At 38.8% G+C, this 24,136-nt stretch overlaps 1 protein-coding gene across 6 annotated transcripts in view; it reads left to right on the top strand.

Annotated features, from left to right (window-relative positions):
• DOCK10 (dedicator of cytokinesis 10) overlaps positions 1-24,136 on the top strand; it is a 251,705-nt gene that overhangs the window by 187,029 nt on the left and 40,540 nt on the right. For all 6 annotated transcript variants that reach the window (XM_069466706.1, XM_069466724.1, XM_069466686.1 and 3 more), the window contains exons 24-30: positions 1,718-1,836; positions 3,652-3,721; positions 7,120-7,233; positions 11,503-11,574; positions 14,844-14,990; positions 20,255-20,338; positions 22,781-22,877. In XM_069466706.1, coding sequence (XP_069322807.1) covers positions 1,718-1,836; positions 3,652-3,721; positions 7,120-7,233; positions 11,503-11,574; positions 14,844-14,990; positions 20,255-20,338; positions 22,781-22,877 — 703 coding nt within the window. The remainder of the gene's footprint in view (positions 1-1,717; positions 1,837-3,651; positions 3,722-7,119; positions 7,234-11,502; positions 11,575-14,843; positions 14,991-20,254; positions 20,339-22,780; positions 22,878-24,136) is intronic.

Consider the following 24,136-nt stretch of genomic DNA (forward strand, 5'->3'; position numbering starts at 1 on the left):
TACTTTTTTTTTTTTTTTTTTTTTTTTTTTTTTTTTTTTGAGACAGAGTCTCACTCTGTTGCCCAGGCTAGACTGAGTGCCGTGGCGTCAGCCTAGCTCACAGCAACCTCAAACTCCTGGGCTCAAGCGATCCTCCTGTCTCAGCCTCCCAAGTAGCTGGGACTACAGGCATGCACCACCACGCCCGGCTAATTTTTTCTATATATATTTTTAGCTGTCCATATAATTTCTTTCTATTTTTAGAGGTGGTGTCTCGCTCTTGCTCAGGCTGGTCTCGAACTCCTGAGCTCAAACGATCCGCCCACCTCGGCCTCCCAGAGAGCTAGGATTACAGGCGTGAGCCACCGCGCCCGGCCTCACATACTTTTTGTAGTGAGAACACTTAATATCTACTCTCAGGTATTTTCAAGAATATAATACATTGTTATTAACTATAGTCATGATGTTGTACAATAGATCTCTTGAATTTATTCCTTCTGTCTAACTGAAATTTGTGTATCCTTTGACCAACATCTCCCCAACAACCCCCTCCCCAATCCCCGGCAACCCCATTCTACTCTCTGCTTCTATAAGTTCAGTTTATTAGATGCCACATATAAGTGAGATCATAGTATTTGTCTTTGTGTGCCTGGCTTATTTCACTTAGCATAATGTCCTCCAGGTTCATTCATGTTGTTGCAAATGACAGAATTTTCTTCTTTTTAAAGGCTGGATAGTATTCCATATGTGTGTGTGTGTGTGTGTGTATACACCACATTTTCTTTATTCATATGTTGATGGACATTTAGATTGTTTCCATATCTTGGCTATTGTGAATAGTGCTGCAATAAAAAATGAGAATGCAGATATCTATGACATACTGGTTTCATTTCCTTTAGATATATACCCAATAATGGGATCACCAAGTCATATGGCAGTTCTATTTTTAGATTTTTTGAGAAACCTCCAAACTGTTTGTCATAATGGCTATACAATTTACATCTCCTCCAACAGTGTATAAGAGTTCCTAGAGTTCCTGTTTTTTCACACCCTTGCCAGCACTTGTTAGTTTTTGTCTTTTTTGATAACAACTATTTGAACAGATGTGGGAAGATATTTCACTGTGGTTTTAATTTACATTTCTCTGGTGATTAGTGATGTTGAACACGTTTTTATATACTTCTTAGCCATTTGTATGTCTTCTTTTGAGAATGTCTATTCAGGTCCTTTGCCCATTTTTTAGTTAGGTTATTCTTTTTCTTTTCTTTTCTTTCTTTTTTTTTTTTTTTTTTTTTTGAGACAGCCTCACTATGTTACCCAGGGTGGTCTCGAACTCCTGGTCTCAAGCAATCCTTTACAGGCATGAGCCACTGCGCCTGGCCTGTTTTCTTGCTATTGAATTGTTTGAGTTCCTTATATATTTTGGATATTAATTCTTCATCAGATGTATGATTTTCAGATATTTTCTCCCATTCCATAGGTTGTCTCTTCACTCTGTTGTTTCCTTGGCTGTGCAGAAGCTTTTTGGTTTGCTGTAATGCCATTTGTTGATTTTCACTTTTATTGCCTGGGCTTCTAGGGTCACATCCAAAAAATCATTGCCCAGACCAACGTCATAGAGCTTTTCTCTTCCATTTTCTTCTAGCAATTTTACAGTTTGGGTCTTCCGTTTAAGTCTTAATCCAAGACATACTTTAAATTTAGTTGATATCCTTTTTCTTCTGCCAATTTACTACAGAACTTACTGAATGTGGAAAAGATTCATGCAATCATGAGTTTTCTGCCTATAATCTTGAATCAACTCTTCAAGGTTCTGATACAGAATGAGGAAGATGAAATAACTACGACTGTCACCAGGTATTCATAGCACAACCTTGGGAGAAGAGATTTCATTATCATTGGGTACACAAAACCTTGATTATAACTAAGCAGCCATCCACTGTTGTATGCTTACATTTCATCTGAGCACATCTCAAATTTAAATATTTCTCATTCTTGAATCCTTACCTTCTAATCTCTTATTGTTATCATTAGTAAAGCATTAGACCTCTTTTTTTAACTAACCTTTTTATTTTGAGATCTCTTTAGATTGACATGCAGTTGTAAGAAATAATACAGAGAGATCCCATGGACCCTTTACCTAGTTTAGCCCACTGGATACTTCTCCCATACGAATATGTAATAACACAATATGTAACCTCCCATATGAATATATAATATCACACAATATGTAACCTTTTGGGATTGGCTTTTTCACTTAGCATGATTCTCTGGAGATTCATCCAGACTGTTGCATCTGTCAATAGTTCATTCCTTTCAACCGCTGAGTAGTATTCCATGATATGCATGTGTCATAGTATATTTAATGATTTACTTATTGAAGGACATCTGGATTGTTTTCTGTTTGGGTTATTATGAATAAAGGTGCTATAAACATTCATGTACAGGTTTCATGTAAACATAAGTTTTCACTTCTCTGAGATAAATGCCCAGGATACATTGCTGGGTGGTAGGGAAATTGCATATTTAATTTCTAAGAAACTGCCAGGTTTATTTTCCAGAGTGGCTGTATCATTTCACAGTCCCACAAAAACTTTTTTTTAAATATGAAAAATTTGTCTTTAACTGCTTTCACTTTAAGTTTGACTATAATAAATACTTCTAACATCCTTAATCTGGCTGGTGACTTTGGAAATGATAATTTCCTCTTTATAGAGACAGTGTTTTCAATTAATTACTGAATCATATATTCCTGATGTTCATTTTTTTAAAAAAAACTTAGTCATAGCAATCTGGGAAAAAAGTACTATTGTCATTGAAATGCTTCCAATATCTTCCTAACTCAGGCATATCATTGGCCTCTTTCAGAATGTGGGGTTTTAGCCTAGTTTTTTAAGTAGAGCCCTGAAGTTCTGGAAAATTAAAGTATCTCTAATGATACTATCATCAGCCAGTTCTGGACCCAGACTAAAAGTCCCCAACTGTACCCTCAACTGATGTTCTTTTCAGCATGAATATATGTGCCTGTGTTGGTGAAACTCCTAAATATTGTAGCTGATCTGTTGAAATTCTGAAATATTCCTAAGCACTATAGCCATGGAACAACTGGTAGTGTTAATGTGAAAAAAATCAACCCATACCACCATTGCTACTAAAAACCCTAACTCAGCTAAGGGAAAAGCAAAAGAAAACAAAACAACTGCATCTTAACCTAATTGCTTTTTCCAAAAGCATATATAATGCCTATAGATTGGGAAGTAAATCCTTTTAAAATGGAATATGATTACTAATTAGAGACTAAATGTCTTAAGTTTTAATTAGGTACTAAAAATGATCCCTTTTCCAAAAAGACAATGGCAGCAAATGCACAGACCATAATTAGCACATTCAACTTGGGCAAAAGGTCCGTGGTGTGATATTGCAGCCATAAGACGTTACTTATATGTTAACGTTTAGAAGTTTCAAGGTTGGAAATGGCTAACAGATATGATAGATACTAAATGCATGTTACTTGGGGGTGAGAATGGTGAAAAAGGAGTCTGATAGCAGTTAATTCATTTATTCAGTAATAAATGAAATAAATACCCATTTTATCAAGTACTCTGATGACATACAAAAGTGGGATTTTCCTGCCTTCTCTAGAAAGGCCACTGAACAGCTTTGCTTTTACAGGGTTCTGGCCGACATCGTGGCCAAGTGCCACGAGGAGCAGCTGGAGCACTCTGTCCAGTCGTACGTTAAGGTATGAAATCGCCCCTTGGATTTTGATCATATCCCCTGTGCTGTGTGGCTTGTCTCGTTTTCTGTCTGTAATAAGTGGGAAGTGTTCCCCCATTAGCTGGACCATGCCCACCACAGTAATATCAGGAATTCCCCTGAGTTACTTAGAATTCTGTCTCTTTGCATTAATGGGCTAGATGAATTTTTTAAATGTATACATAATATGTCTATGTGCAAATAAATATTTATATGGGGAGAGTGAAGAAAGAAAAGGATAAAGGAGGAAACAAAAGTATCCTTTTGAAGTCAACATTACAAATAAATGAAATTCCTGGGTTAATTCAAGGAAGACTTTCCTATTGGTTTGTTGAATGCTCTGTGTTTCTTCTGTAATGTTTTCTTAGCTCTTTTTATTGTCTTCTCAGGCATTATTTCATTTTCCCAGTTACTGTATATTTGTACCTGCTTCTGGTATGTTAAGTCCTTTATCTTCTGGCATGAACCACTTGCCCATTTCACCGTGTGCACTGCTTCCTCCAGTGTCCTGTGTCATGTGTTCACTCGGAGACGTCTATATTCTCATTTCCACTTGGCCCGTGGATTAATGCCAGTGAACTTGTGATGATGTTTGCACTGTCATAGTTCCGACCTAAATGTCATCCTCTCAAATGAAAAGAAAGAACTCACCCAGAGATACATAAGAGTACCTCAAATTACTTTATAATACATAGAAGACCTAAATCTCTATTTTTTCTATGCATAGATTAAATCTTTTTGAGACATACATTTTTAATAAAAAGAACATATTCTGTTTATATACATGGATAGACATATATACATATATTCTAGATGTCTAGAAAGGTAACTAGAGAAGAATTTGGGTCTTTTGTGCTAGAAACTTATTTTTGAAAAAAAAAAAAAACAAAAATCAGTGCTCCTGTGAAAGGAAATAACTGGAAATTGCATTCTGGAATGAACCCCTCTGAGATACCATCTGTAAGGAAATACTTTTAATCACAGTTTTATGTCAATATATTTCCTACCTATGAGAAATCCTGGGTGTCCTCCCAAATACCAAAGCATGAATGTGTGCCCTTCCTTAAAATAGCCCGTATGCCAAAAATAGTTAGTTGCTTTATGGTGATTTTTCTATGGTATAATTTTACCCAATAAGATCCACATTTCAATGGCAGAAAGCCAGTTCCACTACCCATTCATTTTGAGTTTTTTCTGTTTACGATGGGGTCATAGCTTAATTTTATAGGGTATTGACAAATTTACCATTCAATAGAATCAGCTGGGGAGCTTTCACCCCCTCAACGCTTACACCAATTTTCCATTTCAATCTCCAAAGGGACTGAGAAGAAAAAACAATTCTCTATCCATCTTGCACACTAGCATCTCCATCTCAACACAGGTTGTTTTCCTAGTCCCAGTGGAAGCACTGAAAATTACATTAAGAACCCTCTGGTGTTGTGACTATTTTTGTGGTAACCAAAGCTAATTCCTTATGAGCACCTCACATTTCAGACTCTATCTGTAATGTTCTTGGAGACATGAATTAGAAATGCATCCTGGTATGACCTGTATTCTTCACCAAGGTTTCTGCAATATCTTGACAAGACTATTTCATTTTATAATATAGGAGATTATTTATTTAGTTTGCCTTGAAGTGGTCCAAATCCAGAAATATACCATGCAGAATTTCAGGTTGATAACAATTTCTTAAGGTATTTTAGAATATGTTTTTACATATCTGAAACAAATACCTTTTAATAAATATAATCAACTTGTATTTTACTCTGGGAAGAGCACTAAACTAGCAAATAAGAGACTAGATTCTAGGCAAAGGTAAATACTTAACTTGAGTCAGCCTCTCTGAACCTCAGTTTTCTCCTCTGTGATGTGAGACACAATGGACCAAATGAACATTCAGCTCTATGATTCTGTGATTGGACTGTTGTTATACAATGCATGGTTACAATGTGGCCTTGACCAAATAGTCTGATTTTATTTTTTACCCTATGTGAGAAAATTAATTTTTAACATATAGAGATTAAGCCCCACACCTAGCAGTATAGTGAAAGCTGATGGGCTGGTACCAGTACATGATTGGATGTCCTTGAAAGATGTGATTTTCCATGTAATTTATATGTATTCAGAAGTAAACTAAACACCATTTCAAGTTCAATGGTGCTAAATGCTGCTAACTCACTCCATCTACACTGTCCAAAATGCACACATATACCATGCCTTTTTCAAAGATGTATGCCTAAAGTCAATTTAATTAAATGCCATGGTTTATAGTGATTTGTTGCACTGGAAGATTCTGGTCAAAATTTAAAAAATAAGAATATTTCAGTGCTAGTTGAAATGCCATTCAAGATAAATAACTGTGCATGGGGTGAGATGGTGATGACATTACCCTCATCTGACGTATAATCCATGAGAGGGATTTATCTTGATTTTATCTACCTTCATACATCCATTAGCTTCGTCTTTCTCCTTTGGGATGAGCTTGGAGAAGTCAGGTCCTACCAAGACAACTTAGGGGCCGATGAGCTACAAAATTCAAAGAAATGGTTATAACCTATAATCTATAGATCCAAAGGCGAATATGCTTCTGTTTTGAGCCAATCTCTTGCCTGCCTTCACCCTCAGTTATAGTGAAATCTGAATTATAAATCACATGAAGAAATGCTCTTCCTTGAGGCAAACTCAACACATAAGTAAAATATTACAGTTCGGTAATAAGCATTTTATATTTGAAATATATGTATGTGCATAAATTGATACTGCTACTCTTAAAAGATATGAAGAAATACTGAATACTAGCCATTACATGCACTCAGCAGTGCATGCCAAAACAAATCTTTTGCAAAATAAAAAGTAAGCAGCATTTGTTATCTTACTGACAGCCAATGTTCATGAACCCCTTGATAGCTGTGTCTAAGCATGGGATGGTAGACCCTGGGCTTGTGGGGAGCTCACCTACTGGCCTCTGGAAGGCACCTGCTTCCTCACTTGGCTATTTGAGTGGGTGCTCTACCCTTTCAGGATGAAGAATTGCTACCATGCCACCTGTTACCAGTGGAAGGAAGGAGAAGGGGAATGTGTCCTAAGTAGGTGGGTCAAAGCCCTCCATGTTTCCTTAAACCTACTAAATGGCTCTCTGGCTCTTTCTCTTGATTTCTACAAAAAGAGTTTCAAGGAGAGCTTAGGTGAGCAAGGCCCTGCCTATGCAAAGCCCTAAATAGGACCAGGTGTGTACTACTGCTCTTACCATTGGGCCTTCATTTATTTCATGACAAAATCTGGCATGAGAAGATAATTTTGAGATATGGGTTATTCATGTGACATAATTTTTAAAGTTTTGTTTTTTAAAGTATTTGACTTTATTCACTTTTTGGATTTCTTCAGTTCGTGTTCAAGACCAGGACATGCAAGGAGAGAACTATACACGAGGAACTGGTGAAGAATGTGACTGGTCTTTTGAAATCAAATGACTCAACAACGGTAAAGCATGTTCTAAAGGTAAAGAATTTAAAAATGGTCTTTTGTTAGTACTAGGGATGGATCATGCTCACCCCTGGAAGGTGACAGAATTCACTGAGTTTCATAGATCATTCTCTTGTAGTTTCTGGCATAACATTTATGTGGAAATTGAGCATAAAAAAATATTAAGCAAAGGCGATTTATGTCAAGAGAACATAGAAAAAAGTAGAATAGGTCCAAGTTAAGTGTATTGGCCCAATGACAGAATGAATGACTATTAAGAAAAATCTAAAACATTCATTTATAGATTTGCATATGTTGGGCCATCCCTGCATCTCCGGGATGAAGCCCACTTGGTCATGATGGATTATTTTTTTGATGAGAAGCTGCATTTGATTTGCTAGGATTTTATTGAGAATTTTTGCATCTATATTCATAAGGGCTATTGGTCTGTAGTTTTCCTTTTTTATTGAGTCCTTTCCTGGCTTTGGTATCAGGATGATGTTGGCTTTGTAAATGTGTTAGGGAAGATTCCTTCCTTCTCGATGTTGTGGAATAATTTCTGCAGTTAGACACCAGTTCTTCTTTGTAGGTCTGGTAAAGTTTGGGTATGAAACCATCTGGTCTAGGACATTTTTCTTTAGGAAGGCTTTTTATTGCTGCTTCAATTTGGGTACTTGATATTGGTCTGTTCAGGAATTCTATCTCTTCCTGATTGAGCCTAGGGAGGCTGTGTGTCTCTAATAATTTGTCCTTTTCCTCCACATTTTTGAGTTTATGTGTATAGAGATTTTTATAGTATTCAGAGATGATATTTTGTATTTCCATGGTATCAGTTGTAATTTCTACTTTTCCATTCCTGATTGAGCTTATTAAAACATTCAAAAATGCTAAGTGTAGCACAAATAAAGTGTGTTGGGTTTGTAGCCACAATAAGAGGAAATATACCAAGGAAAGAATTAATGATATTGTATTAATGATATACACGGACAACAGAGAGGAAGTAGAGCAACAGTCATTTTTTGGTCACAAAAAATTGAAGCACAATGCATTTGTAGAAACATAAAGAAGACATGATGAGAAGCTTATGAAAAGATACTCTAAATTATTATAGAACCATGAATGTAATTATCTGTTGTGACTTGACAGATGAATGAGTGATTAGTAAATAGCTAGAAAGAGAAGCCAGGATCAGTGAGCATCAGCATGAGTTCACTAATACCAAATTATCTTAGACCAAGCAACTTGTTTGTTTAAATTCACCTTATGAGTATATTCATTCTGTTTATTCAGCAACTATATTTTGATCTCCTCTCAGGCAACAGGCACAGTCTTTGGCACTAAGAATGTATCAAAGAACAAAATAAAAATCCCTGCCCTTGGGGAGCATACATTCTACTGGAGGATAAAAACAATAAACTACAAATGCAATTTAAAAATTATGTGATATGTTAGAAGGTGAGAAAAGTAGTATCAGGAAAAAAATTGTAGAATAGGTAAGCAAAATTGGGAATGCTGACAGTGAAAGGTGAGGTTTAAAGTTTTAAATAGCATGGTCAGGATGGATCTCATGAGAAAGGCAATTCTTGCACAAAAACTGCGAAGCAAGTGAGGGCGCTGGCCAGTGGACACTCAGGGTCCAGTGCTAAAAGGTAGAGGGAAGGGCCCGGGGAGTCACTAGGCAGCAGTGTGGCTAATTTGTCCCCAGGGAGACAGGGAGGCCACTGTGGCTGGAGCCCAGTGAGCAGAGAAGCGAGTATAAGCTGAATCAGGGAAGCTTGGGAGGTGGCAGGCAGCAGAAACCTTGCAGGCCATTGTGAGGGCTTCGCTTTCCACCCAGAGCAAAACTGGGAGTCACTGGAGAATTTCTGAGCAGAGGAGTGATACGAGCTGACCTGGGTTTCAAAGGCCCTCTCTGACTGCCGTGTTGAGGATCCACTACAGTGGGGTGAAAATGGAGACAGGGACCGCTTGAGGGGCCGTGGGAGCAGCAGGCTCCTCCAGGAGGGTGGGAGGTGGGTGTTCAGTTAAAAGACGAGAAGGGAATGCACGATGGAGAAGTTGTGTCTGCAGATTTTGCCAACGATGGACGGTGTGCTCCAGAGCGAGTGGTGGGAGGGTTCCAGGAGACAGTAGGCAGCAGGACGTGGACATACAAGGGCTTGTGCAGAGCCCTTGGAAACTCAAGGGCAGGAGAGAAGTTGAGGCTTCGTTTGTCATCAGACGTAAACAGAGGCAAATTTGAAAAATAGTGGAGGCGTACCAAGAGTGCAGAGGGGTGGAGAGTGCTAGGAATCTGTTGAATGAAGAGACAAATGTTAGAACGTTTGACATGATGGCTAAAAGTGTCATTGTGGACACGATGGGGGACAGGGGCTTGTGGCAGTGTGCCTAGGGTTAATTAAAATTCCTAACAACATGCATTTCAGTTCCAATACCAGGTAGCCATTTCTATTTCTTTTTACTAAGAAGTGACCCCCTCTTCATTAAGCTGAGCTGCCTCTTCAGAAGATCAACCTCTTCTCTTCCTCATATGAGCCAACCCTCTGGAGTTAGGACTATGTACCTAAAAGTTAGTAGCAGCATTGTTTTTGTTTTTGTTTTTGTTTGGCTTTTTTTTTTTTTGAGACAGAGTCTTGCTCTGTTGCCCAGGCTAGAGTGCTGTGGCATCAGCCTAGCTCACAGCAACCTCAAACTCTGGGCTCAAGCAATCCTCCTGCCTCAACCTCCTGAGTAGCTGAGACTACAGGTGCTCGCCACAACACCTGGCTAATTTTTTTGTTTCTATTCTTAGTTGCCTGGCTAATTTTTTGTATTTTTAGTAGAGACAGGGTTTCACTCTTGCTCAGGCTGGTCTCAAACTCCTGACCTCAAGCAATCCTCCCTCCTCGGCCTTCCAGAGTACCAGGGTTACAGGCATGAGCCACTGCGCCCAGCATAGCAGCATTGTTTGTATCAGCCTAAAACTGGATATAATTCAAATGCCCTTTGACAGTAAAGCAGATAAGCAAATGGGGATTATACATGTGATGTCATGAAAATTTGTGACCCCAGCTATGCTTCAACATCAATGAACTGCAGAACAGAATTTGCTGAATGAGAAAGGCAATCACAGAAGAATACATATGGGATGGTTCTGTTTATGTGAAGTTCAATGGCAGGCAAAATTAAATATTCCCTCAATGCATAAGTATTGGGAGCAAAATTTTATGAAGTAAAGCAAGGGAATGATTAGCACAAAATTCAAAACATACTTGTGGTGGGAGGAGAGGGAAGGGGAGAGGAGGAGGGAGGTGTATTCTTGAAACTGTATGTATATGATGTAACTTTCTGTATCTGGGATAATCATCACCCAGGAAAGAGGGGCACTCATCCCGGGATGTGCTTTGGTCTCTATCCGCACCCTCCTCATAGGCCAAGGTATGAGAGTAGCTAAGAGAATAAGCGGACTAGGAACCCCCACCTCGCTTTCTAGACCTGGAAGGAAGCCCAGGAGCTCCTGCCTCGAGGGCCTGTAGGCTGATTCCAGGGCCTGCTTAGGCCTTTCCCAAGTCCACCCTCCTGAGAGCAGATCTCGATGCCCAGGGCAGCCCTGGACCCCAGTGAGGAGCTGTCTGTGGCAGGGAGGCAGGCTGGTTTGTGGACAGCACCTGGGTGTGTGGGCAGGACAGTCACACATGTGCACCTGGTCCTTCAAGGTACAGGACAGAGCCTTAGGCAAGAAGAGAGGGGGTGGACACTGCTCTCCCCAGGCCACCCATTCTGGTGCGGCATTGCAAGGTGTTACGAAGTTATATTTGTCAAGGTAGGAGGATCAAATATATTTTATTTTACACTTTATCGGTTTGACTTCCAACTTCTAGATATTTAGACATCTGACCTTCCATTTTTACTCTCACCTCTAGCCCCTGAAATTTTAGGGGTGAGCCTGCTATGATATATTTTGATATAAAAAGTTTGTTTAGTTTTGTTTAACTAAGTGAAACAAATAGAACAACATCCTATGAATAAATATTTCATAAAACAATTTCTTAGGCAGTCATGTTGAGTTAACCGGTAACTTGTTTAAGTTTAAAACAATTTTGGAGATGATTGAGAACCTGAAATGTCTGACATTTACTTTTACCATTAGAACTTTGGTAAAGATCATCCTACCATGATGGAGAATATATTATTGCCCTGATTCATTTAATTTCAAAGAATACATCTTAAGATAAAAATGTTATAATATTACATATCATAAAGAACAGAATTATTATTTTACCATAGGAAATACATTCCTTACTATCTTTTTTTTTTTCCTAACAGCATTCCTGGTTCTTCTTTGCTATTATCCTGAAATCAATGGCACAGCACTTGATTGACACAAATAAAATTCAGGTAGGAGCATAGGTAATATAGTATTATAATATTATCCAACAATTGTACCTATGAATATGTTCTCATCAGTTCCATTTTTATTTGCTTTATAAACTTTAGCAATTTATGTTCACTGCTTTTTAGGTAGGAAAAATGATCCTGTACATCAGTATAAACTTTTCAGAAGCAGATGCCAGGACAAAATTAGAAGTGCAAAGGATTTATTGGGGGAAATAGCTATAAAGGATAAAAGGGACAGGAAAAAGGAACAGGAAGATCTGAGACCTGTGAAAGAGAAAGGAAAGGAAGGAAGATTGGCTGAAAGATCCTCATGCTCAGAAAGTTTTAGCTGGGCCGGTGGGCAGTCTGAGAGCAAACAATGCTCACCGTGGAGCCCTGCACTGGGCAGGGCATCTGGCCCTAGACCCTCGGCAGGCTCAGTCACTGGCTGGGAGAGAGCAGCCTTGGCATTAATGCCGGAGTGGATCCCAAGACACAGCAGCTCTTCCCATTCCTTCCCGTAGATTCTCTCTTGAAGGAACACCTGAGCTATGCACCTTCTTGGCCGCCACAGTCCACAGTTTGCATGGTGCACATGTTCGTGAAGCTGCTCCTCCAAGTTCCCACGTGCCTCTCTTCCTGAAAGGAAGCTGAGAAGAGGGAGGCTGGTGGGATTAACTGTAGCCTTTGTCACGGCAGTTGGTCTCCCCAGCAGCCCACATGAAACTCATCATCTCCCTCCTCTGCTGTCCATTCCAGATTCCTCTCACCCTAGCTAGCAGCTCTGAAGGTCTTCATGACTCACCTGGTCATGTATCCCAGACCCTCATTCCAGAGTGGTCTGAGCCTCTGGTCATCATACTCTACTCACACCAGGGTTGCTGCCTGTGACCGTTCAGTTACAGATCAGGAAGCACCTGGGTGGATCACCTGAGTTCCACATATGAGTATTTGTCTCAGCTCCCATTGTGGGTAAGGGCAAGGGGAGACCTCTGGCACTGCCCCTGCTGCTCCTGGAGAGTAATCAGAACAGTACTGCAGGGGTGGGGATGGTGGTGGTTACAATTTTATTTTGATTTGTTCTCTTGGTGGGGGAGAGGCAAAATCAGAAGCTCCCACCTGGCCTTCCCCACTAGGACAGCTCCACAGGCCAAGCACCCAGTGCAGGGTTACGGGTTACTCCAAATGCCAATTTTGCCAATATAAATTATTTGAACCCAGTGGACCTACCATTAATAGAACTTTAATCATGACCCTATTTTTATCCTTGTAAGTCCTCACTCTAGCAGGGCAGACATGATGATGCTTTTGGTTTCTATTAATAGATATCAGTGTCAATCCAGATCCTGTGTCCAATAGTCCTTGAAATACATGAGTACCCCTGTCTCCCCAGTGCACAGTGGCCTGAGCAAATAGCTGCAGGGCCCTCTGGAGAAGAACTGGTAGCATCATCACAGTGTGCACTTACCGCAGTGTGGCAGGGGCTTTCATTTAGGGACTCGGCAACGTGGTTGGACAGACAGTGCCTGTTAGCCAAGGTGAGATCCTATTATTTCCTGGGAATTGCTGAATGTCTTCTCAGCACCAATTGCCACTAGCAGAAGGTTCATTGTTCTGGCTAAACCTTGTATTTCCCATCACCCTCCTTGTTCCTAACAAAACTCCCAGATGCCTGAAATTCGGCCCATGTATCCTAAGCCTGTTCTTTGTGACCTCTGTCATACCGCAGCCCAGGTGCTCCTTCATGTTCCAGCTCTGTGGCTCAGGGAGCATGCTGGGCCACCCTGTCTCACTGCCTTCCTCTCCTGTCCTGAGACAGAAAATCCACGATCTCCAGTGCAAGAATTCTTCCACCTCGAGCCTTTAGGATATACTTTCAGAAAACAATTTGAAAATTACTCGTATATTTATCGGACAACACATCTTTGGGTTAAACGTGGGAATGGGCCACAGGAGAGTGTGAGCAGAAGGAACAAAAGGAAAATCAAAGCCCAAAGCATCAATACATGTCTATGTGGAGCAAATGCAGGCACTGATATGTTTAGTGGATCTTAGAGGACTAACAAAATGAAAAAAGGAAAGTACAAAGTGATTGTTGCTGTTGTGCAGGTGAATTGTTTACCCTTATTGCCCAAGGTACATGGAACAGAATAAAAAATAACAAATGTGATCAAATCAGTTAGGTCTATTAGTTATGGATTTATTTTATTTCAACAATAAACTTTATATGCAAAAAGTAACCGTGAGATTCTCAAAATACCTATATAGTGGTATCCTGATTAATTCACTTTTTTAAAAAAATAAAAGCCAGTCTAAGCCAGCTCTAACATCCCCCTAAATCCCATTAAATCTCCATTTTCTACAACTCCTGTAACTTCAGCCTTCATGATTTTTATTCTTGCAGCATGGAAGGCTGGGTGCTCACAATTTAGAAATACATGGTTCGGTCTAACTCTAAATTCCATGTTTCTATCTACAGGGAAAGTGTGGCTGGGTCTCATTCTTAAAGCCAATTGGTGAAAATGAATAAATATTATCAAGAAGTAGAAGCTGGGATGGGACAATTCAGCTGCCTCAAACTTTCCCCTCATGTGCAGGAGTCCAAATAGGAGGGATGGATTCCCAGGCCTGAGTGGTCTTGGGGGCCCAGACAGTTTAATTCCATGGACGTAATGTCATCCCACAGCCACGCCGTACTGCAGCTTGACTTGTGAGGTCCCACTGACCAGGGGAGTTAAGATTAGCTGGGACTCACCACGTATTAGAGGACATTTTAAACCAATAGGTACACTCACTCAGTTATTTATTAATTGATTTCTTATATTCATTCATTGGAGGGAATTCTTAGTTTTAAAAAAAATAAAATAATTGATTTTTAAGTTAAATGGCGAACTCTATGCCCAAAAAAATCTAGATTAATATTCATTAAACCATTAGTAGTAGTTATTCCCTGAGAGGGAAAGAAGAGGAATTACGGAGAGGGCATAGAAAAGGTTCACATTTTACTTTGTACATTTCTACATTGTTTCCATAGTTTGCAATTAACATGTTATAATTTACTTTTTAATGAAAAATGTACTGACCAAAATAGAAGGAAACATTAAATAAAAAATGATGGAAATCATGACCTCGAAATTAGAAAGGCTTCTATTTTATTATTGCTTTCACGTTTTCAAAAGGACTCTTTTTATTTGATAATCTGTAAAATGAACTCAGTCTTCCAGTTTATTTTCCCCTGGCTTAGTATTTCACATTCTACATTATAAAGAAATAATCCATTCTTTCCTTAGCTTTCCCGGCCTCAAAGATTTCCTGAATCTTACCAAAATGAATTGGACAATCTTGTGATGGTCCTGTGTGACCACGTGATTTGGAAATACAAAGATGCACTTGAAGAAACAAGAAGGGCAAACCACAGCGTTGCCAGATTTCTTAAGGTACAGTCACGCGAGACCACAAATCTGTTCCAGCCCCCATGATAGTGGATGCGCCATATTCTAAATGTTAATCAGTTCACATCTTCACTTATGATGAAGAGTCAGAACTAGCACTGTTGGGTGAATACTTTCATGTATACATCTTTCCTGCTTGAAATGCTTTTTAATTTCTTTTTCCAACTTGCAGTTTCCTTCAAGAAAGACCAAGCTTAGATAAAAGTATCCAGTTGCGTATGGTCACATCATAGTACTTTGAAATATTTTTAAGGAAAAAAATGAAATTTTTAAAGGAGAAGCTGCACTGTGGCAATAGTATTCTCTTGGGCATTTCTGTCATTGAAGTGACATTCTGAATTAGTTCTAGCTCTAGCATTGATACCAAATAGCTACTTTGAAAAAACATTTGGGTATTTGGCACCTTTGTTATATTACCCCCAGCTTTTTTCTACATGATGAAGAGATCGCACTGGTCAGAGGAAAGGAAAATTATCTTTTTTTTTTTTTTTTTTTTTTGAGAGAGAGACAGAGTCTTACTCTGTCACTCAAGCTGGAGTGCAGTGCTATGATCATAGCTCACTGCAGCCTCAAACTCCTGGGCTCAAGCAAGCCTCCCACCTCAGCCTCCCAAACAGCTGGGGCTGCAGGCGCACGCCACTGGACCCTGCTAATTTTTTAATTTTATTTTTTGTGGGGACAGGGCCTCACTATGTTGCCAAGGCTGGGCTTGAACTGCTGACGTCAAAAAATCCTGCCTGAGCCTCCCAAAGTTCTGGGATTATAGGTGTGAACCAACCATGCCCAGCCAAAAGGAAAATTATTAAAGTATTGAACAACTACTTACTGACCTGGATATATATCAAAATTAGTTATATTTCTTTGATTTCTTTGGGTTACAGCCATTCATATTTAGTTGAGAATAAAAAAAATGCAAAGTCCAAAATAATCTAAGATGCAGAATTATGGTATATCATTTAATAGATAATGCACTCATTTAGAAGATAATGGTTTTCTTCACTTCTTTTGTCCAACTGTTGACAACTTTACCTTGATAAAACCATTTTACTTGTTTCCTTATGGTAGACACCAGAACACACTGGGTGGCTGTGAGAATTTATAAATAAATGCTAATAATATAAAGTTAAGAGGCAAGAGAGGTGGAAAGTTGCCTGAGTTGTCTTTATTGAGCTTTAATCCAGCTTAATTTCTTGTTTTATACATTAAAAACTATTTTAAATTACACACTATATTTGTTCTTATGCTGAATTTTTTTTCTTCAATGTTTTGCCTCTTATTTTTGCTTTTTACTTGCTTCCAGAAAGAAAAAAGCACTGGTCGGGGTTAAAAAGGAAGAGATTTAAGGAGGAAGAAAATCACTCTAGTTTTCTACCACATTTTAAGACCTATGGGAATAAAGTTTATTGCTATTCTGATGCTTACTTGAAGTGCTTGACAGAATAGGAAATTTGGAAAAAATTATCTACAGTCCATTTTGTAAACAACATGTGTTTAAAGAAACATCTGCAATATTCTTCCCTAAACTACAAAAAATGCAAGTCTCTAAAAAGGGGAAAAGATCTCATATCTCCCCTCCTTGTAGCTAATTTTTAGTTTTAATGGCATTTATTTGACACAGAAAAATTTTCAAAAATAATTTTTGGATAATTTATTACCTGAATCATTTGAACTAGAAAAGAAAAAAGGAAAGGAAGAGAAAGTGGTTTTTGAAGATATAAAATTACATGTAGTCATTTGGTGCAATTCCAATGAATTGAACTTTGAACTTTCAACTGCTCAACCTTGCCCACTTTCAGTGTTGACATTATAAATCTCTTCTATTCCCAGAAAACTGATACTAGTTACTTGCTCAGCTGGGGCTTCAAATGACTTCTACCTCTTTTGGCTATTGAATTCTACATTAGTAATCAAGTACTGTGAATTAGTCAACATTGGCATTTAGCAATTAAAATATTATAACTTCACAGTTGTGCCAAGATTGTTTTCTAAGAATCATGAGAACAGAATCTCTAGGAATTGGTGCATGGGCATATAAAAATGTCCCGGGTAAAAATGTACCCTTCCTTACTCCACATCATGGGAAAGTAACATTTGCTAAGTAATTATGCCAAAAAGCTTACACATTTCTCAACTATTCTTTTTTTGAAGTAGATAGGATTCAAACGGCTCCATGACGACCTATGCAATTTTTCTTTGTGCTGCCAACCTGGATCACAACTCTACTTACCTGAGCATACCTGTTTAGATACTCTTTTTATGAGGCAGAATACCAAGATGGTACAAGATTCATTTGTATTTTTATTTTCCTGCTCAGACAGCCATATCTTTTAGCCCATTTGCCTGACTAATCACTGCTTTATTTCAACTAGCTTTTGAAAAAACATTTGGAAATCATCTAATATAAGAGAGACTTGGTTTGTTAGCAAAATATGTTCAAAGAAACATCTGTGATGTTTCTTTCGAAACATCAAAAAAGAATGAATAAGTGAATTCTCTGAAAAGGGAAAACTCTTCATATCTACTCTATTTGGCGTAAACATTCTGTGTTTTTGGAATAAATGAATGTTTTCCTTAGAGATTATCTGTGCAAAACCTGCAACTGGTGGTTCATACGCTCATGTCTAACATGGAGGCAGAGGATAAATGTCCAAAGTAAAAAACAAAATAGAGGGGCCAGTGGTTACAGAAAAGGACAAACACATTCATGTGGTTTGTTTCAAAATTTAGAAGTTCATAATTCATCACTTTATAGAATAAAATTCTCATTGCTATCACAACTGGTGAAATAAAATAAATGATTTTTATTACAATATATTTTTTGCATGTGATTTAGAATATCTGGTCTTTACTTTTATTAAACCAAACTGAGTAAAAGTTCGGTAGAGTATTAGTTATCCTCTAAATCAGAAGTCTGCAAACTCTTTCTGTAAAAAACCAAATGCTAACTATTTTCAGCTTTGTGAGCCATGTAGTCTCTGTCACAACTGCTCGACTTGGGTATTGCAGCACGAAAACAGCTACACACAACTCACCATACACAATATGTAAATGATTGAGTGTAGCTGTGTTCTGATAAAACTTTATTTACAAAAATGGGCCAGATTTGGCCCATAGCTGCTATAATTTATTTTCTAATATAAAAGATTAATATAAATTATCCTAAAACAAAATCAGAGGGGCCCCTCCAGTCCTCAGCAATGAGCAGGACAGCAGCTGCACCCAGAGTCAAGAAGATGCTGGGATGGGCCAGACACAGGGCACCCATGACATGAGGAACACACTCGATGAAGCTTGACCTGAGGAATGGCTTTTTGCAGGGACAGAGCTGACTCTGCTGATCTCGTGGCCTAGGAATGACCCCTTTCTCCCCCACTGCCCTTTGGAAAGGGGATGACGGGCCTACCACATCGAAGGTCTTTCTCCAAATTCAAGAAACCCCAAGTTGACTCTTCTAGCTCCCTAGCACCGCTTCCTTTCCATTGTCCCCACTCGTGGGTGCTGGAGACAGGCCTCCTTCAGAAGCTCCCAGGACTGGTCTGCAGAGCAGCCACTGTGGCCTCCAGGATGTGGCAGTGCCATCCCTGCTCTGGACTGGTTCAGTGACAGGACTCACCAGCCTCTCCTGCATGGAGTCAAACGCCCCACAGAGACTTCCCCAGAGCTTCTTTTCTCCTGCTTTTTCTTGGGAAGTTTCTAGAGCCCACAGATGTACTGGGTGGTCTTCTTCTCTCTACAAGATATGACCAGAGCCCCTTCCCAGCAGAGAGGAGACGGCAGAGGTCTTCTGGAGAGAGTGCTCCATGCTGGGGATATTCCAAAGGTGGCCAGGTTGGGACTTCCTGCTGCAAATGCAGAGCCTGGGAAGTCTGGGGCACCTGCCGGGAGCCAGCACAGGGCAGAAGGCCTGAAAGTCCCTCCCTCTTTTCCTCTGCTCTCCCCTTATGACTCTACATCTTATTCTGTGGAGTCTCCTTCTCCCACAATTCTACAGAGAAATGAGAGGACACAGAAGCCATTTACTTTTTGCTGAATGAAGACTTATTGAAAGAACTAAAATTCACATTGAAAATAAACATAAATGAGGCAATATACTAACACACTAATGAATAGGTACATTAAAAAACTCAGAAGAAAACAAAGAAAAATTGAAATGGAAAACAAAACAAAGATATAAATGATGTAACAAGTGGAAAAACATCATTGGAGAAAATAGCTCTTATTTACACACAGTATATTTCAATGGGAGACTTTCTACTTGGTAGACTACCTACAGCAAGATGTTATGTCTAGTCCTTTCTGAGAAAAGAGAATTGTGAGTGAAATTGAGGAGAGATGCAAGAAATGCAAACCCATTGTAATGGACCATCCTGGACTCACTGGACAAGAAGCTCTCTACGTTAGCTGTGAAATGTCACAAGTAGTATGTGTACTCACACCTGTGTGGATGGATAGAATGAAACTCACAAGCAATAGGCCCCTTATGGCGATCTGCTATAGGAGAGCCTCCCCAAGGTGCTACATCAGTAAATATGGTCCCTGCCCCCTACTTCACACTTTTCCAGCGCAGTCTTTGGCAACTGTAACTTGGTTACTAGTTGTATGGCCATAGATCTTCTGCAGAGACAGCAAGTGCTTCTCCAAACCTACCTACAGTTTAAGACTCCCTTATTACTGTAAGGAAAATTTGACCTCAGAATAAGAAAGAGTGAGCAGCTCCCTGATAGAAATCTTAGGATCTCTTCCTTTCACCCTCAGATTCAAACTTCCTTGGCTGAACAGAGGAGCTCTCTGTTGAAAAGGACCAGTGAGATTTAAAAGGTTTTCATGACCCATCTCTGCCACCCGAATTCCTACCCAGTGTGGTTCAGAAAAAGATTCTCCACTGTGGAATCCAATTACTAAAGACAATAATAAGTTATAACCAAGTGGGGGAAAAAAATAGACAACTGAAAGCAAAAACTTTCTATATAAAAAGCAAAGGGCTATAATATTTTATTACAAAGCTCCAAGTGATGTTTTATAAAATTGATAACTATAGGTTTATAACTTTCTGATTTGTGTATTACATCTAGTATTTTAATTAGTTGCCAGGGATGCTTAAACATATTTTAGAGATTTTTTAAAACACCTAATTATATAACACATTTAGTTAAATGTTATTTTACTTCAGTATATTTAATCATATTTTCTAATACCTTTAATGATTCTTCAAATAAAGATGTCTGAATTTAGTATTTTGGGTTTTTTAGCGCTGCTTTACGTTTATGGACCGAGGATTTGTGTTTAAGATGGTTAACAATTACATCAGCATGTTCTCCTCCGGTGAGCGCAAGGTAAGAGCTTTGTACAGGAGTGATTATTTTCTAAACTATGACATTATAAATTAATAAACTGGTCTCTGCATATATCTTTCTGAAACATTAACCTATCCATTCTCTGTATCAGAAAATGATTTCCGTACTAAAAGGAGGCAGCCTTTTAATGGTTCATCTGCTGAGTAACTCTCCCAAGTCCTTCCTTAATAGGGACCAAGGACAGTGGAATGAAAGTGTTCACATTTCATTTCTGTGTCTAGTGTGTGGTGAATGGCTCTTTTCAGCTGCAATTACCTTGGACTGTCTTGGTTTTAGCACTGAAAGTGCCACTTCCCTAGAAACCTTTAAGTCCTAGGAGAAACGGGACAATTGATCACCCAACCCAAATAGGAGTGTGTGTCAGGGAGATGGAGAGAGAACTCTATCTGGTCCTCAATGTGTGGTTCTTAGACCAACCAGGTAGCATCACCTGGGAACTGGACTGCCGCCAGTGGGGCCCAAAAATCTGAACAGGACTTTCATGTGATTCTCATGCACTCTCCAGTTTGAGAACCACAGAGCTACGGTGTGGCTTATACCAGAGGGAACTAAGACTGGAAGCCGGCTAGATCATGAACATTGTATCGGTTAAGGTTCTTGGAGTTGCAAGAAACAGAAACTGACTCCAATTTGAGCAAAAAGAAATTTATTGAAAGGCTATTGGGAGTAAATAGCATTGATGAAACATCTGGAGAACCAGGCTTTTAAAAGAGCAGGGGCCAAGCACTTTCAGAGCACAGGAATACAGTCATGTGTCACTTAATGACGGGGATATGTTCTGAGAAATGCACCATTAGGCAATTTCGTCCTTGTACAGACATCGTAAGTGTACTTATACAAACCTAGATGTATAGATCACTCCATTATATGGCTTCTTTAGAATCTTGTGGGACCACCGTTTTGTATGTGGTCCATCATTGACCGAAATTTAGTTATACAGGGCCTGCCCATAATCACAAATGAGGGACCACGTGGCCAGGGTGCTGCTGCTGCTGCTTAAATCAATCATCTGGAACCATTGTCTGCCTCTTAATACTTGGCTCTAGATTTGCATTCCATAGAGGAAGTGTGTGATCAACCTGCTTTGGGTTGTACATCTGCCTCCCAAGGAGGGAAGACAGGGCACCTGGATTAATAGTTCTCTGTTAACCTTTTCCCACTGAGAAACAGATAAGTCACCAAGGGGAAAGTAGGTTTTGGGAAAGCCAACAATGCAGAAAGGCCAAAAATAAACAATGATATTCTGACAGCCTCTCGTGCCATGCTTAGGAGCCTGAATATTTTTTTTATTTTTTGGCATTAGAGATTTACTTTTGACCAGAGGAGTTACATGATTACATGTCATTTGGTTTTGAAAATCCAATTCTCTCTCTAAATACTTTTGGAAAGGATGTTCTCCGTTTGTGTTCCTATCATGCATTTGCAGAATCTCCATTTAGATATAATTGCAGTAGACCTAAATTATATATTTCTCCGAAGACCAGAGTGTTCCCAATGTAAAACAATTAACATATAATTTAATTATGCGCCTGTTGACTTTGATGTACAAAGGATTCGGTCAGATACTATCCTTGTTTGGAATGGCAGTATTTTAAATTATTGTCTCTTTAAGTTGCCACAAGATATTATTCTAACATATCTGAGTAAATGGGATATATTTTATTTTGTGAGCTGTAATTAGTGAATATGATGATGACAGTCTAACTTAGTCTTAAAACATGGTTACTTAGCACGCGTGAGGGTGAGCATAGAGCAGTTAGGAACATGCTAACTGCTCCCACTGGGGCGGTTGTTCTCGACGGGGGTGCTGCAGGAGACGTAGACTGTGCCTGGGCTCCCTTTGTCTCTGCCCTAATCCAAACAGTACTGAGAAGAAAGACCTGATTGTAAGGGCAGGGAAGAAAGTAGAATTAAACAGTGTACTCTGAGAACAAGTGGCATGCAGAGTTTCGACTCTAATTTTAGATGATACACACTGCTGTCTTCCTTAACTCTGCACCATAGGAGCTGATTGTAGTCATCTGTTTTAAGATTTGAGTGTAGTTTTTGAGAGCGCTCTGCACATGTGGTGCGGCAGGATTTTTCCCAGAATAAATGTGTCGTGATATACACTAAAAGAAGCTAAAAACAAGATGCGGTCAGATCTTATCCCATAGAAGCTCAGGGTAGGCTACAAAAGGGATTATTTCCTGAGGAGGGCTTGACCAATCTCCAAAAATAGGGAACCTAACTACATGGACCCATTTAGATGGGGCAAAAATCCTTTAAACTTAACAATTAATTATGTGGTGGTCACACAAAAATACAGTAACTACTTCTTTTTAGGGTTAAGATTCAAGTGTGGGGTGGGTGGGTGGGGGGTTGTTTTTATTAACTTTCTTGGTGTGTAAATAATAGTCATTTAGTTTGCGTCTCTTTCAGACCTTATGCCAACACAAATTTGATTTTCTTCAAGAAGTATGTCAGCACGAACACTTCATTCCTTTGTGTCTCCCCATAAGATCAGCAAACATCCCAGGTAATAATTCGTAGAATTTTCATCCATTTCTAGGAAGTGAACACATTTATTTTCTTGGGATTTTTTTTTTTTTTTTTTTTGCCTTTTGTTTGTTATTGTTTCCCTATTTCCTCAGTCTTGATTTTGTCTGAAGCGATCGCACAGGTATCAGACCCAGATAGTCAGATTAAAATGCAAAAGAAGTTGTTGGCATGTGGTGATGAACACAGCTCCATATTTCTCAATTTTTATTTGTTTCCCTTTTCATTAAAGAGAAGGTCAACAAAAGTATAAACCTAGTGGTTGGACATCAAAGAGTTTTAACCTAAAGGCATACTGTCTTTCACCTCACTGGCTCCAAAAGACAGCTTTCCTTTGATTTCGAGACATAAAATTACAGGGAGGAAAAGTTATACTATGTGAATATAAATTCATTTAAAATTATTAATATCAATTAATTGTGTAATTATGCTACAATATAGTTCCTCAAGGTGAGTTGAACAAAGAAAACTGGTACCTTGGAAGGGAGGGAGGGAAGGAGGCAGGGAGGGAAATGCAACATTGTAAACAGTTGATACTTCTGGGCTCGGAGAGAGGAAGAGGTTGGGTGTGCAGGGAAGAATGGAGCTTCACAGTTTGTTTACCATACTTACTATAGTATAAATAGTCTACAGGGGATACTTGCATTTATTACTTTTGTAAATTAAAAAATATGTCTATATCAGGAGGATTATAATAGAAAATGAGCACTACCCATCTGGACATCAGAAACTAATCAAACATCAAGATGCAAAGAAAATACTAAAATGACTTAAAAATTTGAAATACTTCTAAGCAGTGAGTAACCTATTCACAAGGCACAGTTTGAGTATTCATGAAATCAGAGACTAAGATGGTAAAGTGCCTCCTTATACCTGTTATCACTTGCACTAGTATTTTGAAGGAAAAAAGAGGGAAAATTACATTATCAAGCCTATAAAAGTTTTGTCATTTCAGTCTCAAATATAACCTGCATACATTATTCCATTATTTTTCTAATTTATGAAGGAAATTTCATAGAAAATAGAGTAGAAATGAGATCTTGTACAATAACATTTTTAGGTCTATATTTTGGGGGTTTTTTGGATATGTTTTTGTTTTATAAAATAGTGCCAAGTTATCATTGGTTACCCAAGTTGGTTGAGATATTCCAAAGGACCAAATTTTTATTATTGACTTTTTTAGTCTAATAAAAGTTTGGTCCTTTTGATTCAGATTGTTTATTATTAGTCAAAAATTTA

The sequence above is a fragment of the Eulemur rufifrons genome, chromosome 1 (genome assembly GCF_041146395.1).
Source record: "Eulemur rufifrons isolate Redbay chromosome 1, OSU_ERuf_1, whole genome shotgun sequence".
Lineage (NCBI taxonomy): Eukaryota > Metazoa > Chordata > Mammalia > Primates > Lemuridae > Eulemur > Eulemur rufifrons.